The sequence below is a fragment of the Erinaceus europaeus genome, chromosome 5 (assembly GCF_950295315.1).
Source record: "Erinaceus europaeus chromosome 5, mEriEur2.1, whole genome shotgun sequence".
NCBI classification, from domain to species: Eukaryota; Metazoa; Chordata; class Mammalia; order Eulipotyphla; family Erinaceidae; genus Erinaceus; species Erinaceus europaeus.
In genome coordinates, this window is record NC_080166.1 from 6,359,727 (window position 1) to 6,378,782 (window position 19,056).

At 39.5% G+C, this 19,056-nt stretch overlaps 1 protein-coding gene across 4 annotated transcripts in view; it reads left to right on the forward strand.

The window, feature by feature from the left end:
- The window catches only part of PARP8 (poly(ADP-ribose) polymerase family member 8), a 205,653-nt gene that overhangs the window by 157,789 nt on the left and 28,808 nt on the right, over positions 1–19,056 (forward strand). For all 4 annotated transcript variants that reach the window (XM_060191018.1, XM_060191017.1, XM_060191016.1 and 1 more), the window contains 3 exons: positions 8,842–8,934; positions 16,828–16,953; positions 18,546–18,611. In XM_060191018.1, coding sequence (XP_060047001.1) covers positions 8,842–8,934; positions 16,828–16,953; positions 18,546–18,611 — 285 coding nt within the window. The remainder of the gene's footprint in view (positions 1–8,841; positions 8,935–16,827; positions 16,954–18,545; positions 18,612–19,056) is intronic.

The following is a 19,056-nucleotide window of genomic DNA, read 5'->3' on the forward strand; positions in this document are numbered from 1 at the left end:
CCTTCACACTCTTCGCCTCAGTGATAACCATCCTAGTGCATTTGATTCCATGTGTGTCTCTAGGTTTTTATTTTATTCCTCCCTCCTGATGATTTTGTGTTTATTGGTCATTTACATGTTCCCTTTGGAGAAATGTTTGTTCATATCCTTTGTTCTCTTGTAAAGTTAGGATTTTACATTTTTGATCACAAGACAAGAGTTTATAGATCCTGAACACTAGACTTGATTCTTCAAAGGCTCTCTGATGCGGGCAACGGAGTCTTCTGTCAGTGTCTTCTTCTATGTGGTTGATGGTTGCTGATCTAATACCCACATCGTTGATCTCTTTGGAGTTGAGTTTTGTTCCTGGTGGCATGTGCTGGTCCATCTTTATTTGTCTGTATGCTTCAATCCAGTTTTCTTAGCCCCCTCTTTTGAAAAGACTTTCTCCATTTGATATTTTGAGTCTGCTTGTAAAAACTTAATTGTCCATAAATGTAGGAACTTACTTCGGGGCTCTCAATTCTGTTCCACTTCAAATGTCTATTCTCAACTGTGATGTTTTCACAAGAGATAGACTAGAACACCGCTCTAACAAGCATAGAGTTTCACTTGTTTCTGTCCATGGTGTTCTTTTGTGGTGCTAAACAGTGAATAGAATGCATGTGGTGGGAAAAAAACAAACTCTGCTATATTGCAGGTGGGAATGAAAGCTGGTACAGCCCCTTTGGAAGATAATATGGACAGTCCTTAAACAAATAAGAATTATCGTTTGATTCTGCAATTCCACTCTTAAGCATTTATCCAGTGGATGCTCAGACACTAATTAGAAGGGACATATGCACTCCTGTGTTCATAGCTGTGTTATTCTCAACAGCCAACAAGTGAAAGCAGCCTAAATGCCCATCCACAGATGACTGGCTAAAGAAAAGGAGACAAGAGGAGGAGAACAGTGAAGGCCATAGCACCTCCCATATGACACTGAGGCCATCACCTAGGCTGCGTCCATCATTCGCTCCATGTTTGGTCTACATAATCCTCACAGTACACTTAGGAAGTGAAGTGTATTTAATTAATATCTCTATTTCATAGATAAGGAAAACTGATTTTGTCAGTGTGTCAATGCACATTAGTCATGAAGACAGGACTTGAACTAGGGGAGAGTGGTACCAGAGCTGTAGTTTTCAGTCATAGTTCATTTATTTTATAACCTGGATGTGTGCTCTCCATGCTATTGAGAGCTCTTTCTTTGAGGCTTAGTCACTGATGATTCATTCCCATAGTAAATCACAGAAACATTATACTTAACTGTTAATATTCTCTGTGCCTCACTCCAAATTTTGTTTGACATTTATCTGTTATTATTTTTTTATTATGAACTCTCTTTTTTTAATATAAAAGGAAGCACTTTTGTAGATGAGAGAAAACAACTATTTCTAAATAAGTATACTTAATTAATAGATGGCTTTATACTGCTGTGACTTAGACTGATAGCTAGGGAAATCAAAAAACTTGCTTTGTTTTCTTTAAGAGGAAGATAATTCTAAGTGACATTAAAGCCTCAGATCAGGAAATGGAAAAATCAAAGAAATACTTTATGTTCAAAGGAAGAGAGATAACTCAGAGTCCTGTATCCAGATTCTATTAAATAGACACTTCACTTGTTCAGCTATACTTATTTTTTCTGTCTTTCAAATATTTACTTTATAATATAATGTACTGTGACTTTAATCCAATGTGTGAAATCATTAGTAATATTTCTGATGGGCACATTCATCAATAAACTAAGCCACTGACCATTTATTCAGCATATATGACACATGACAATCTACCACAGAGCTCAGAGATAATAGACAAGACTACGTTCTAAACCAATGTGTGTACTAAATAGAGTACATATGACTTATTTTATGATTCTATACCTAATATTTATTACATTTATTAGATCATTCTCTTTCTAAGTCCCGACTGTTTCTTCTGTATTTTTATCAAATCTGATTTTTCCCCCCCAAGGTATTAAGTCCTCTTTTGTATCTGTACTCCCATTCCTAAGCTATTATTTCTTTATTATTTTTTAATTATCTCTATTTGCAGGATAGAGACAGAAATCGAGAGGGGAGAGGGAGAGACAGAGAGACACCTGCAGCACTCAAAAGTGTTCCCCTTGCAAGTGGGGAGTGGCGGCTCAAACCTGGCCTCTTGTGCCCTGTCACGTGTGCGCTCAACCAGGTGCACCACCATCTGGCTGCTCCCAGTCGAAAACTTGTATTCACTATCTGTGCTGTTCTGCCACTTTACTGAGAATGGAGGTCAGCGTGTGTTTAGAAAGGTTTTGCTGCTCAGGTTTCCCTTCATGTTAAGAAGGTTCATGCCTGTTACTGTCAGGCGTGAGTCCTGGCCTGAAGCAATGAAGATCTGCATTACTATCAAGAGGATTCTTTAGAGTCTTGGATTGCAGTTTTTAATCAGAAAATCAAACCAGGGGCCAGGTGCTGCTTCATTAAGATTTGTTTCCAGCCTAAGACATTTCCATAAAAATTCTTGATAAGTTAGGTAAACTTGACTGTGCCCCATCTTGCCTTCTAAAAAATATAAAAGATGGGGGCTGCGGAGATAGCATGTTGCTTATGCAAAAAGATTTTCATTCCTGAGGCTCTGAGGCTCCCGGTTCACCACCACCACCGTAACCCACAACTGAGCAGTACTTTTCTCTCTCCCTCTCCCTTTCTCTCTCTCCCTCTTTCTGAATCTCTCCTTCTATATCTCTATCAGTAAAATAAATAAAGCATTAAAAATAAAGGAAATTATGTGGTAGGTTTTCCTGTATTTAGTCTGATTTAAATATTGGTAGAATGGATGAAATGCGTAGTTCTTTCTCCTAAAGTCATAGTTTATATTTTTAATTTGTAAGTACATATGAAACTTTAAATTAGAAAATCATTTTTATCATTTAAAAATATTTTTTATTTGTTTGTCTATTGTTGTATAGTGACAAAGAGAAATTGAGAGGGGTTGGGTAGATAGAAAGAGGGAGAGAGGGAGTCGGGCGGTAGCACAGTGGGTTAAGTGTAGATGGTTCAAAGCACAAGGACCGGCATAAGGATCCGTTTAAGCCCCCGGCTCCCCACCTGCAGGGGAGTCGCTTCCCAGGTGGTGAAGCAGGTCTGCAGGTGTCTATCTTTCTCTCCCCCTCTCTGTCTTCCCCTCTTCTCTCCATTTCTCTCTGTCCTATCCAACAACAACGACATCAATAACAACAATAATAACTACAACAATAAAAAACATTGAAAAAAAAAAGAAAGAGGGAGACAGACAATTGTAGCCTTGCTTCACCTCTCGAGAAGCTTTGCCCCTGCAGGTGGGGACCAGGGACTTGAACCCAGGTCCTCGAGCACTGTGCTGTGTGCACTTCACAGGGAGCGCCAAAGCCTGGCTCCCAAGATAGCAGTTTTTTTTACATCCAAACTAAGTAGAAACTGGTTTTCATGCTCAAGTAACACTTGGCTTTGTATGAGGCTGCCAAGATCACCAAGGATTGAGGCCCAGCCTGTCCTGACCCTCATTTCCTGTGGATCCCTCTCCCATCTTTGTCTTATTCCTGTCCTTTTCTTTGGGCAGTGAACCTTTACTGCCTTGGAAATTACAAAAAGAACCTCAAGTATTGATTGTCAAGCTGGGGACATGGAAAATTTAAAACACTCAACAGGTTTTATGCTTATAGTAGATTTTCATAGTTGTTTTCATGTGTTTTTAAACACTAGTTATTAAAATCCAATTTGCATTTACTCTGGATTTGTTTTCAGCAGGAGAGATTTGCCAATAACTTAAGGTTATGGAAATGGAAATACAGCTTCATGATAGGTCTCAGTGTTATGTATTAGACACATAGAGTTAGGCAGCCTACACTGTATTTTACCTACACTGTTTATCTTGAAACATCTCTGAACCGTAAAGAGATCTTCAAATCTTCTGCCGCTTGGTTCTCTTACTGACTTGGTGAACTAGATCTGAATTTTCTCCGTCTTGCCAACAGAGAGTCAGACTGTACTGTGCACTTATGGGTCCTTGAGCACTGTACGTACCACCACCACCCAGCTCCATAATCACTGTTTAAAATTTGCATATATGTGTATTGTACGTGTGATAAAATGCATCATTAAACTTATCCAATTGGGGGCTGGGCGGTAGTGTACCAGGTTAAGTGCACATAGTAAGAAGCACAAGGACCAATGCAAGGATCCAGGTTCAAGGCCCTGGCTCCCAACTTGCAGGGAGGGGTGTTGCTTCACAGGTCTGCAGATGTCTTATCTTTCTCTCCCCCTCCACTCTCAATTTCTCCCTGTCCTATCCAATTAAAAAAAAAATAGCTGTCAGGTGCAAAGGATTCATAGTGTAGCACCTAGCCCCAGCAATAGCCCAGCTAGTAAATGACTGGTCTGTTTTGAATTGATAGTAGAGTTTTCTTTGTAAATAACAGCAATAGAATTGCTGAGGGCCAGGGATTGGTTGGGGGTAGGCTTTAGGTGAGAAAATGTAAATAAACAATATGACTGTTTATGATTCAAGAGGAAGAAGAATTAGTGTGTTTTCTTTGAATAGAATGACCTTGTTTGTGAGTGACGTGATGACTACTACTTAACATGAATTCCTTTCAGTGTGCCATCTTTTATTGACATTTTGAACATCTCTGCAAGAATATGTGGATTGATATGGGACAGGATCAATAATCTACATAAATTACTTTGTGACTGCCTCTTTCAGAAAAAAAAATGACTTGCATCCTGGATACTCAAACTTTCTAGTAAAGCTGAGTTATAAAATAATTGTTATTTTTAAATTTTTATTGCATATATTTAAGTTGGCATTAGCATAAAGTTAACACTATTATCTCAAGTTGCTTTTTTAATCAAAGAAACAAAGTGATTTTTTAAAATTTATTTTTATTGATAAAAAGGAAACATTGACAAAAACCATAGGATAAGAGAGGTACAGGGGGTCAGGCGGTGGTGCAGTGGGTTAAGCGCACGTGGCGCAATGCGGCGTAAGGATCCCGGTTCGAGCCCCCGGCTCCCCACCTGCAGGGGAGTCGCTTCACAGGCGGTGAAGCAGGTCTGCAGGTGTCTATCTTTCTCTCCCCCTCTCTCTGTCTTCCCCTCCTCTCTCCATTTCTCTCTGTCCTATCCAACAACAAAGCAATAATAACAACAATGGCAATAATAACACAACAAGGCTGCAACAACTAGGGCAACAAAAGGGGAAAAATGGCCTCCAGGAGCGGTGGATTCATAGTGCAGGCACTGAGCCCAGCAATAACCCTGGAGGAAAAAAAAAAAAAGGATAAGAGAGGTACAACTTTGCACAGTTCCCACCACCAGAACTCTGTATCCCATCCCCTCCCCTGACAGCTTTCCTATTCTTTAGCCCTCTGGGAGTATGGACCCAGGGTCATTGTGGGTTGCAGAAGGTGGAAGGTCTGGCTTCTGTAATTGCTTCCCTGCTGAACATGGGCGTTGGCAGGTTGATCCATACTCCCAGCCTGTCTCTCTCTTTCCCTAGTGGGGTGGGGCTCTTTGGAAGCGGAGCTCCAGGACACATTGCTGTGGTTGTCTGTGCAAGGAAGTCTGGTTGGCATCATGCTAGCATCTGGAACCTGATGGTTGACAAGAGAGTTAACATACAAAGCCAAACAAATGGATGAACAATCATGGAGCTAACGGCTGGAATAGTACAGACGAAGAGTTGGAGGGGAGTCCTCCATTTTATAGATAGCTAGTAGGCATATTTTAGTTAAATTCCAAAGGGCCTGTGGCTATAATAGTTTTTTTTTTTTTTTTCCTTTTGCTTTTTTACCCTGAGCCTGAAATCTGATATGCAGGTGCATCCAAGTTATTGTCTGGGGATATGATGTTATGACTGGAAAAAGGATCTGAAATCTGGATCGGGGAAGAGAGTAGCTCCCAAATATGGGAAAGGTGTATAAATATTGTTGACTGTAAACCCCACCGATTTGATGTGATCTGGGGCCCATAATCAGCTTAGGAGCCTATGTGACCTCTGCATCCCTGTAGATCTGAGCTCACATTCTGTGGTCATGAGTTGGAACATTCCAAGCTGCCCCAATATAGACCTGTATTCCTCAGGTGTAGCATAAAGTATGTTGTCCAGCCTCCCTTCGGAGGATGGAACATTCTCTACCATTGTTGATCCAAGTTGAGGGCAAGGTCCTATGGGGGCCCACAAAGAGCTCTATTGTGTTGTTCCTGATAGAAATGACTGGTAACAATGGAGAGAGGGATTTATTTGAGGTCTAGGCCCATCTTGTCTGTTTGGGAAGAAACAAAATGATTTTATAAGAAACTAAGTGCACTTATATTTTTGCTTTCTTGAATATGATACAAATCCACCACCAAAAGCACGTTTTCAGTTAACCTGAGTTTCTTCTTCACATAGTTGCAATAACAAGATATTTCTAAAAATCACTTGTATGTGTGTATGCGAGGGGAAAAAAAAAAGATGATTTTCCAGTGAAAACCTTGTCAGAAAACAGAGTTCACAAAGGAAGATAGTTAAAGTATTTATTATAAAAATAGTAAGTCAACTGCAGTTTCCAGTGGATGGCTGGGGACACAGAACTCCGGTAGTGAGAACACTACAGAATTGTACTCCTGTTAGATTGTAATTTTGTAAACCAATATTAAACCACTAATAAGAAATTAAAATAATAAAAATAGTAGGTCAGTTGGTTAATTTGTGTGATTTAGTGATGGACAGATTTCAATGTAACACTGGTAGGAGGACGAATATGTACAGAAGAAAACCCTACAGAAAACATTAAATACTTTTTAAAAATTTCTTTATTAAAAATTCACATTCGACAGTAAATGCAATAGTTTGTACCTGCATAACGTTTCTCAGTTTTCCACATAACAGTACAACCCCCACTAGGTCCTCTATCATCCTTCTTGGACCTGTATTCTACCCACCCCAGAGTCTTTTACTTTGGTGCAATACGCCAATTCCAGTTCAGGTTCTACTTGTGTTTTCTCTTCTGATCTTGTTTTTCAACTTCTGCTAGAGAGTGAGATCAGCCCATATTCATCCTTCTGTTTCTAACTTATTTCACTTAACATGAATTTTTCAAGGTCCATCCACGATCGGCTGAAAACTGTGAAGTCACCATTTTTAATAGCTGAGTAGTATTCCATGGTGTATATAGACCACAACTTGCTCAGCCACTCATCTGTTGTTGGACACCTGGGTTGCTTCCAGGTTTTGGCTATTACAAATTGTGCTGCTAAGAACATGTGTGCACACAGATCGTTTTGGATGGATGTGTTGGGTCCCTTAGGATCTATCCCCAGGAGAGGAATTGCAGGGTCATAGGGTAGGTCCATTTCTAGCCTTCTGAGAGTTCTCCAGACTGTTCTCCACAGAGGTTGGACCAATTGACATTCCCACCAGCAGTGCAGGAGGGTTCCTTGGACCCCACAACCTCTCCAGCATTTTTTGCTGTTACTTTTTCTGATGTCTGACATTCTCACAGGAGTGAAGTGGTATCTGGTTGTTGTCTTTATTTGCATTTCTTTGATAATCAAAGACTTGGAGCATTTTTTCATGTGTTTCTCAACCTTTTGGATCTCTTCTCTGGTGGAATATTCTGTCCATGTCCTCTTCCCATTTTTGGATGGGGTTATTTGTTTTCTTGTTGGATGAGTTTGGCAAGATCTTTATATATTTTGGTTATTAAACTTTTGCCTGATGTATAGCATGTAAAGATCTCCCTTTCTCTGAGGGGTCTCTTGGTTTGGGTAGTGGTTTCTTTTGCTGTGCAGAAGCTTTTTAATTTTGTGTAGTCTCATAGGTTTATACTTGCTTTAGTCTTCTTTGTAATTGGATTCATTTCATTGAAGATGTATTTAAAATAAATGTGGAAAAGAGTTCTGCCAATATTTTCCTCTAAGTATCTGATAGTTTCTGGTCTAACATCCAAGTCCTTGATCCACTTGGAATTTACTTTTGTGTTTGGTGAAATAAAGTGGTTCACTTTCATTTTTCTGCATGTTTTAACCCATTTTTCCAACACCATCTGTTGAAGAGATTCCCCTTTCCCCATTTAATACTAATTGTGCACAAAATGGCTATGTTTATTATGTCAGACCATATCATACTCACAAGAAAGTAAAGAGCATAAACAGTAATACAATGACAGTGGGAGAACGGGGGATGAAAAAAGTAAATACACATACACACATAGATTAAGGGCAGGCTAAATATTCAAATAAATTTTAAAAATAGTAGAAATTGATTCTAAGCAAATTCAGTCATGCTTGCAAATGGTTATATGCTGCAGTGGTTATACCTTGTGTCTGGGTGAAGAATTTCTCCAATTTCTTCAAACCACTGGTAGTTCTTCCTGGTGTTTCTAAACTTTAATTAAACTTGCACATATGAGCCTGGAAAAACAAGGATATCTATTCATTTTTCCCCTCTAAAATGCAGCCTCTTATAATTGCCACCAGACTTGTCACTGAAGCTTGGTGCCTACTCAACTAAACCACCATCCCCAGTGGACATTCCCTATTCCCTCACTTTTGCTTTTTGATAGAGACAGAAGTTGATAAGAGAAGGGGAAAAGCGAGCGGTGCCCTGCAGCATTGATTCATTGCTCAGGAAGTTCCTCCCCACAGGTGGAACTAAAATTTGTGATTACTTACTAATTAGTACCTACTTTTAGACATTTTTGACAGCAGGAGGGTTTTTTATAGTCTAGAACTCTTCATTTGCTAACACATAGGATGCCATGAATCTCACTAAGAAACGGGAATGCCATTTTTTTTAGCTTGACTGCCTGATCTTTTGCAGCCTACTGTGTGTGAGCGAGAACTGTGCGTATTTGCTTTTCAAACCCTGGGAGTAATGAATGAAGCTGCTGACGAAATAGCGACTGGAGCTCAGGTAATGTCACACAATCCTGATTCTTCTTCATTTGAATTTGTTTGTCTGATCCATTACACTGCTGTTATTTAGGACAAACTTTTAAATATATATGTATGGGTTTGGTATTACCATTACAGGTAATGGCTTACAGAACAGTTTTTTTGACACATGAATAAAATTTCTCCTCTGACCATGATAAGTGTCACACACTCTCCCAACCCAGGTCCTTTTCCATCAGCAGGGACCACGGCCCCGAAACCCCACTCTCAAGTCGCCTCCCTCCCCTCATCCCCAGAGTCCTTTGCTTTGGTGCAATATAGCAAACCCAGTCCAGTTGTCACTGTGAGATTTCCCTTTCTGTTCTTTTTTCTTAAGTTCTACCTGAAAAAGAGATCATCCTGTCTTCATCCTTCTCTTTTTGGCTTATCTCACTTAACATAGTTGGGACGAACTTTTGATTATTGTTAGGTTAAATGGCAAAGTAAAATAGAACTACATTTTACCTTTTCCCTACAATGTGATGTGTCATTTTGCTGTTGCCAAAGGAGAAATTAAACCAACCTTCTATTTTTTTTTTTTTTCTTACATGGTAGAGAAGAAATAGTGAAATTCTTTCACATGCATTAAGTCAAATTTATTTGTAAATTTATAGTGACATGAGATGGAAACGAATTCATTTTTTTACTGTATGTGTACAGATAATGTGCAGAAAATATAATTAAAAAGAAGATCCAATTATGCAATACCAAAGTTAATGGCATAGGAGGAAGATATAAAAACAAAGAAGCAATTTGAATATAAAGAAGCAGGCATGTTTCTGGAAAGGAAAAATGTATTTAAAGATGCCATTCCTCTGGGCAAGGCCATCAAAATTTCAATTTTTAAAAAAAAAAAATTTATGTTTTTTTATTTATTTTCCCTTTTGTTGCCCTTGTTATTTTTGTTGTTATTATTGTTGTTATTGTATAGGAAAGAGATAAATGAAGAGAGGAGGGGAAGACAGAGGAGGAGAGAAAGTTAGACACCTGCAGACTTGCTTCACCGCCTGTGAAGCGACTCCCCTGCGGGTGGGGAGCCGGGGGCTCAAACCGGGATCCTTAATGCCCGTCCCTGCACTTTGCACCACGTGCGCTTAGCCCGCTGTGCTACTGCCTGACTCCCCAAAATTTCAATTAACTTCACTTCTGGAATCTGACTACGTGACTAGTAAATTGATAAGAAAACTTAACAAAGAGAACACATGTTAATTAAGGTAGCCTAGATCAACCATATACAAAAATGTGTTACGTAGTCCAACATATTTCATCTCCTGATAGACACAGAATGAGTTAGACAGGGAGAGACAGAGAAATGGAGAGACACTCAGCAGCATTACTCTATCACTCAGGAAGTAGGAGTGCACATGGGGCCTGGGGCCAGGGACCTGAGACTGGGTCTTTCTTTGTGTGGTAGAGTCTGTTCTCTACCAGGTGTACCACAGCCCACCCCAAGACCTGTATTTCAGTAAGACACTGCTCAAATAGTCTAGAAATACTAGAAAGGAGAAGAACAACAGCCCCTCACCCAAATAGACCAAGGGTTAAATACACCTCGTGTGTGTTAAAACAAATGTCGCATCAAGCCTGGAAAGAAAGATGATTTATTAAATGAGAAGGCAACAAATGTCTCCTTCCTCTGCAACGTGAGGGGCAGTCACTTCAGCGCCTGATTCTGCACGCACAGACAGATTCCAGATCACCTCAGCAATCGTTTTTAAACATGTTGTATATATACACTTAGATATTAGTAAAATTAAGTATATACGACATAGGTAATATCAACAGAGTGTGAGCCCACACATAGTTTGTTCTTCATTTGAAAAATTTGTGAACATTTTAAGCTAATGATAAGAAATTTTTTTTTTTTTTACCTTAATCATGATTCTGTTAAAAAAAAAACTCATCAAAATGCTGGGCCAGGCAGTGGTGCACCTGGTTAAGCTCTCCTGTCACAGCACACAAGTTCCCAGGCTCAAGCCCTTAGTTCCTACCTGCAGGGGGAAAGCTTCCTAAGTGGTGAAGCAGGGCTGCAGGTGTCTCTCTCTCTCTCTCTCCTCAATTTCTCTATGTCTCTGTCCAATAAGAAACTAATAAAAAGATTGTGTACCTTCCCACCCTCCCAACCCCCCCCCCCCCCCCCCCGCCGGCCCAGGAAGCCTCATGTCCACCCTCCCCCTCACCACAGGGTTTTTACTTTGGTGCCCTACTTTCCATGCTCCCAGAGGGACAGAGAATGAGAAAGCTATTGGGGAGGGGATGGGATATGGAGATTGGGTGGCGGGAATTGTGTGGAGTTTTACCCCCCCCCCCATCCTATGATTTTGTTAATGTCTCCTTTCTTAAATAAAAAAAAAGGAACTAATAAAAATTTAAAATGAAGACAATCATGAAGACAGATTAACAGAGAGAGGTAAATGCATGTTTTACAACAGTGGCCCTTAAGTTAGTTTTTTTGTTTATTTGTTTTGTTTTGTTACCAGAGCACTGCTCAGCTCTGGCTATTGGTGGTGTGGGGGATTGAACCTGGGACTTGAGAGTCTCAGGCATGAAAGTCTCTTTGCATAACCATTATGCTATACCCCCACCCACTTTTACACTTGGTTTTTTTTTTGTTTGTTTGTTTTGAAGTTAGTTAAGGAACATGAAGAACTACTCAGTTTCTCTAAAATTCAGAAGGAAGCTAAATGCGAAAAAGAAAAAACATTCAGTCTTCCTGTAATTATCACAGCGATGCCTGTAAAACATGAAGGAGCACCAAATGTACTGTTGGTCTTTCAGCAAGGATCAAATGGCTTCTGAATGAAAACTTCACACTAGATGAAGATTCAGCAGTTACTGCAGACAGCCCAGAGCTCATGAATTTCCATTTCTTTCACTTAAGTATTTTACTCATTAACCAAATTAAGATGTGTCCTCTATATGAGATATCAAAAACAGTATTTGTGATATATATTATCTATCAGTGAAAATAATACAGGCAGTAAGACATTTATCATAAATAATGTGAGGAAATTACCTCCTGATTAAGGGAGATTGTAATTGCCCTGAAATCACCACACATGCATTTGCCTATTGAAGGTTCGGAGAATATCTCAAATTAAGAAAATGGTTTGTTGAAACTTAAAGGGACTGAGGAGTCTCTTTCCTTTGCATTTTTTAATTTGAAATTTTTAAAAATTTCTCAACCCTTGGAACTAATATTACTAAAAACATTAATCTGTGCTATTTATAGTTTGGGGACATAATTACAATTTTTATATTTATTTATTTATTTTCCCTTTAGTTGCTCTTGTTTTTCATTGTTGTTATAGTTACTATTGTCGGCTAGGACAGAGAGAAATGGAGAGAGGGGGAGAGAAAGATAGACATCTGCAGACCTGCTTCACTGCCTGTGAAGCGACTCCTTTGCAGGTGGGGAGCTGGGGGCTGGAACCGGGATCCTTACGCCGGTCCTTACTTCGCACCACATGCGCTTAACCCACTGCGCTACCACCTGACTCCCTAAATTTTACATAAGGATGTGACTCTACATATTATATGTACCTTTGTTGTTGTTGCTGTTATCTTTATTGGATAGAAACTGCCAGAAATCAAGAGGGAAAGGGTTGATAGAGAAGGAGAGAGACAGAGAGACACCTGCAGCACTGCTTCACCACTCGCAAAGTTTTCCCCCTGCAGGTGGGGACTGGGGACTGGAACCCAGGTCCTTACACACTGTAACATGTGTGCTCAGCCAGGTGTAACATGTGTGCTCAACCTGGTCCCCATATTATATATATATCCAAACACATGGCTATATCTGTGTGTGTGCAATCAGAATTTTTCAAATAGCACAGTTAGTATTGATACATGTTAACACTGTAGCTTCTCCTTCAAACAGCAAAGGTAAAAAATGAAAAGGTAAAAAATCAGAACTTACAAGTAAGAAATAATTTGTCAGAAAGATAACTAAAGGGCCAGGGAAATAACTCAGATAGTTTATTGATTTGCTGTGTGCATCACCCTAGTTTGAGCCCTGACCCCATTCAAGAAGTGTTGAATGCTGTGGCCTTTTCCAGGTTCTCTCTCTTCTCTCCCTTTCTGCCTCTCTGTCTCTGTCAAGAAAAAAAGGAAGTAATGAACCGGAAGTTCTCAGCAGAGGAAATAGAAACTGTTTCAGTTACAGTTGTCTAGCTGTCATGCCTCGACCCCTGTGCTTGAGCTTGAAGCGGGGTGTGAGAGCATCCCCTGGCTAGACAGTGCAGGAGGCTGGGCTGGGAGGAGGCTCCCAGAGGGCCGCCATTGCAGGGCAGGTATCCAAGCATTGCTTCAACCAGGAAGACTCCGTCTTATTTATTCATACGCTGGCTTTTCACATACGATTTTTTTTTTCTTAAGTGACTACTGCCATATTTAAAGGTCATGGGTCTACATATTGAAATTCACCTCTTGTTAGAATACGTTATCTCCCTGCTGTGTATAAATAGAAAGTTCCTATGTGGTATGGTTTTGGTAGGTTATTGCTCAGGGGTCTAGATATGTCCTTTTTTTTTTTTTAATAAATGAATGACGATAACATGCACAGACCCTTCAAAAAATATCCTACCAAATCAGAAATATCTTCCTTTTGAACAATAGGGGGAAAAAATCTGTACTTTTCACGTCTACAGGCTACTCCTGTTCTTTCCTTTCTTATTCTCTTGGGCTCACTAAAAGATAAGTGACTGAATGTTCTCATTTGCAAGAATTTCAAGACCTTTTGTAACTGCAGGTTTGGGGGACAGTGTGTAATGTCCTCTGATGATATATTTGAAAAAGTCCTCTTATTTTAACTCATCAGATACCATGACTCACTCACATTTGTTTGAGTTTAGCATTCCTTTGCATTTCTCTCCTAAATATCTTAGTCAACCTATAAATTGCCTGTCTATAAATTGCAGTTGATTTGTTATCCACCGAAGAAAGAAAACAACAGCTGCGTCTTGCCGTCTACACAGCACTCCCCGTATCACTGCGACCCTTTTTAGAGTCTTTCATGTTGAATTTTGGGAGTGAGGGGAAACACAGGAAGTTGGGTCAAAGCAATCACAGTCCCCTACTTCTTGTTCAATTTTCCTTTGAGACATTAACATCTACAAACAAACCTTTCTCAAAGAATTCCGAGAACTAACTTCTGGAGCAGATAATTCATAGAATTGCAGTAGTTGAGAATGGTAAACTTTTACTTCTGACTTGCTCCATTGTCTAGTTAGAATATTTGTTGAGCACCTTTCCACGTGATGACTGTGGGAAGTCGATTCCTTTCTACTGCCATCGATGTGTCATACAGCATTGGATGGAGGGGAGAGTGTGGTTCTTACATCAACTCAGTCATTTTCCTGTTGGGATCTTTTGGTCACAGACTAGTCGTGCTGACATCCCTACAAGAACAGTTGTTTTTAGGCAATGACGCTACTCTCTGGATTCAAAACGTCTGAGACGTTACTAGACAGTTTGTAGTTTGGCTGTAGTAATTATAATTAACGCTTTTTCTTGGAAATTATATATACCTAGAGTATTCAACTACATAAAGTCTCTCTGAAATCCTGGCATCTGTTATCTCATTATAACTTACTCCTGAGCCCACTAGTGTAATTCTTTGAAAAATAAATACTTTGATTTTTTTTTTTTTTGAGGATCTGGAACAAGCCACTTAATAAATGTCTGAAAAGAGAACAATGTTCAGATTATTGTAAATATTTGCATTTGTCCTTACTTTTTCTTATTTAAAAATAAAAACCACATCACAAAGCTTAACGGTCTTAATCATTTTAAGTGTGCAGTCACTAGCGTTAAGCCTGTAGACATTGTTGTGAGTCTCCGACCATACAGCCCTGGGCACACAGGATCTCATCTAGTCATTTGTCCTGTGAGGTAGACCTCCGTAGCTTTTGATTGTACAGAACTGAAAGTCTTTATCTATTAAAGGACTTCCCATGTCCCCCTCCTGCCAGCCCTGGCCAGTAATATTCCTATAATCAATCTGCCCAATACTTTAGACATGGCATGACTGTAGTCATACATGACTTAGCTTTGTGTCTTACCTGCTATAATGTCCTCCCATTTTAGCCACAGGACACAGGACACAGGTCCTTCCTTTTATTTTTAAGGTTGTGTAACATTCCCTTGTGTATATTCCACATTTTCCGTATCCATTCGCTTATCAGTAGACATTTTGATTGTGACCATCTCTTGGATTTTGTGAAGAATACTGTCTGAATATGCAGATGCCTCTTTGATATCCCTCTCTCAATAATTCTGCGTCTGTTTCCCAGAAGTGGGGTTCTTTCCAGAGAATTATGCAAGTTCTGTAATTATCTTTTGGATGAGCCTTCATGGAAGCCTTCCCATTTTATCATCCCGTCAACGCGCTCGAGCTCCAGCTCCTCTGGTCTTCACACTACAATACTATCATGCTGTTTCAGCTTGGTTGCCGCTGTGTTTTCTGAGTTTTTTCGCTAGTAACTGTTTTAGTGGTTATGAGATAGCTCTTCGTGCTTCGGATAAGCATGCCCCCACAATTAGATGGCATGGCGTTGAGTTTCTTCTGTTTGTTAGTCATATCCATAACTTCTCTATAGTAAAATCTCTATTCTGGTTATTTGTCCTTTTCTTTTTTTACTTTTTTAAAATTTTATTTATTATTGGATAGAGACAGAGAGAAATTGAGAGGGGAGGAGGAAGTAGAGAGGGCGAGAGACAGAGAGACACCTGCAGTCCTGCTTCCCCACTCATGAAGCTTTCCCCCTGCAGGTGGGGACCAGGGGATTGAACCTGGATCCTTGTGCACTGTAATGTGTGCGCTTAACCAGGTATGCCACCACCTGACCCCCTATATGTCTATTTAAAAAAAAAAATCAAGTTATTTTTGTTGCTGTTGTGTTGTAGGAGTCCTTCATATATTCTATATGTCATCCACTTACCCAGATATGTTATTTGAAGGTATTTTCACCCATTCAGTAGCTTGCCTTTCACCCGGTTATTGTCTTCTTTAATGCACAAAATAGTTTATAGTCACTAAATCTCATTTATCTATTTTTGCTTTTACTGTTTGTAATTTTTTTACTTCTTTTTTTGGGGGGGGGGTTAATGGTATACAGAAGACAGTCAGTACAGAATTTTGTACATGCGTGACATTTCCCAGTTTACCACATAACAATTCAGACCCCACTAGGACCCCTACTGTTTCTGATTTTTTTAAGGCATTGCCAAGAAATCATTGCCAAGTTGGAAGCCATGACAGACAAGGCTCCAGTTTCATTCTTTTGTAGGTGGATATTCACTCCGCTTCTCCACTCTTTTTATTGGGAGTGGGGGGAAAAAAACTGTCATTTCTGATTGAGTGGTTTTGTCATCCTTGACAGGGAAAACGTGGCCCTTTTAAGTGACAGACACCCCAGAGCCCCACTTTGGGACCTGAGACCCTCGTATTGAATAAAGAACTTCATTCATGGAAGTCAAACGGTCTCCCAGCCACTATTTCTGTGTCTGCCACTGTCTGCGTTACTCTTCCAGGGTCTACACTGCCAGAAAACATACTTGAGTATATATTTGTTTAACTGATTTTTTTTTATTATGCACTGTCTCCATGGGAATATAAATTCCACAAGATCCAGTTGTCATGTGTCTTGCTCACTGTCTTACCACAGAATCTAGAAGCATTAACCCATGTGTGTTCACAGCAGATATTCTGTTAGTACACATGATTTGGAAATGCTGCACGTGATTTAGCTTTAAGTTTGATGAGAGCTCGTCTCAAATTACCAGTATGGGAGGCTGCCAGGAGTCCTAAGGCATTGGCAGAATGCTTGTTAAGACTTGAAAGACGCTGACTATCTTATGTATGTGTTTCAAGGTGGTGGATCTGCTGGTGTCCATGTGTCGGTCTGCATTGGAATCTCCTAGAAAAGTTGTCATTTTTGAGCCCTATCCTTCTGTGGTGGATCCTAATGATCCTCAGATGTTGGCCTTCAACCCCAGGGTAAGGAATTACTAACACACTACTTACACATTTTCCTTGTAGTTCTGGATTTGCTTCCATTTTCTGCCTTTCACTCTTTTTTTAAAAAAAATATTTATTTATTTATTTATTCCCTTTTGTTGCCCTTGCTCACTGTAATGCATGCACTTAACTAGGTGCACCACTGCCTGGTCCCAAGAGCTCTAGTTTTTGTTTGTTTGTTTGTTTTTAATTTTTTATATTTTATTTATTTATTTTCCCTTTTTATTGCCCTTGCTTTCTTTTTATTGTTGTTGTAATTGATGTCGTCATTGTTAGATAGGACAGAGAGAAATGGAGAGAGAGAGGAGGAGAGAAAGACAGACACCTGCAGACCTGCTTGACCGCCTATGAAGTGACCCCCCTGCAGGTGGGGAGCTGGGGGCTTGAACCAGGATCCTCACGCCGGTCCTTGCGCTTCGTGCCACCTGCACTTAACCTCCTGCACTACTGCCCAACTCCCATGGCAGTTCTAGTTTTGACATGTCTCATCCGTATGGACAGTGGCAAGTAGCTATGATGAAGTGGGTCCTAATGGTCCATGTGATTATTTTAATCGTATTACACATTTTGGGGACATTTTCATTTATGGGACCTCACTTACATTTTTAAGTTTATGACTAAAAAAACAAATTTATTTTGTATTTGCATTTCTGATTTCCTCCTGTTATCTGAAAGCGTGTGAAAGTTGAATTCATATTGTTAAGTAATTGGCATTTCTCAAGAAAACAACTGGACAAATATTCATGGGAATTGAGCAGGATTCTTCTGAAATAGCTCTTTTTCTTCTTCAAATTTCCTAAGCTCTAAATTGCCTTAGTCACTGAAATCATCACCCAAAAGCAATATCCAGATGAGATTTCTGTGGACACAGTTTTCCTTCTTGACAAGTAAAAATAGTATATATATTTATATTATGCCTAATATGAATTTACAGTTGAATATATAGTGCCGTTCTACGCTTTGGGCGAAAATCTTCCAATCGGAAGAAAAGAAAAGTAAAATGTATTTGTAAGATTTAAAATGAATGTTTTCGTAAGGGTTTCATGCTGTATAACATGACTTTCTTTTGGAATGGTGAACATTAGAATTAGGAGCTATTATTATTATTTTGATGGGTGAACAATGAAACTTGTTTTTGTGGTAATTTGATATGCGATTTAACAATGCTTTTCAAGGTCATTAAAGCCACAGGGGTAGGTATAGTTCCATACCACAAGCGCACCGCCAGAGTTTTGTGTCTTCCCTTGCCCGTATTCTCCATATTCTCACATATCTTAGCGATAGCTGAAGAATCCATTTCCTCTTTTTTCTATTTCACTTCCTCTTCTGTATTCTGCATGTGATTGGGTGCACTGCTATTCTGACTGACTTGTATTTTTTCCTTCCCTGTGACTCAGTTATAAATCTCGTGTCCTTGAGGCATCTGAGTAAAGGCTTCCCTTTTATGTACACAGTATGGTCCTTGCTTTCAAATTGGCCGTGACGGAAAAGTCACGTGTAGAAATACTGTTTTTCTACTGTGCAGGCTCGTACAGGTTTATAGTGAATGCCTTTTCTCTCCTTTCCAACAGAAGAAGAACTATGATCGAGTAATGAAAGCGCTGGATAGCATAACTTCCATCAGAGAAATGACACAAGTAAGTCCGTCATCGTATAATACAGTTCAGTTATGCTTGAGGAAAACCACATTCTTCCTGTGACTAGGAGGCAAAATAATTGTCTGAGAGGACTGACCCTGTGGTAAAATGTACACTTGCCTATTAGAAAGGAATATAATTAAAATCATGAGAAACTCAAATTGTTCCTTATTAAGATTTTTTTTTCCCCAATAAATTCCATCAGTGCGTTGGTGTGTCAGCGTGTGTGGCTTTTTGAGGGTAATTGTATAATTATAATCCTAATGCTCTACTCTTTCTTGGTTAAGAGTTTGGGTCCATGGAGATATGTCAACATAACTGAAAGCAAAGGTTAGATCTGATACTGGCTATCCAGACTGTCAATTTTAATGAGTGGCACTAGTCCTAAACATCTTTTATTGCTAAAATAGAAAAAAAAAAAGTTCCATAAGAATTATATAACTAT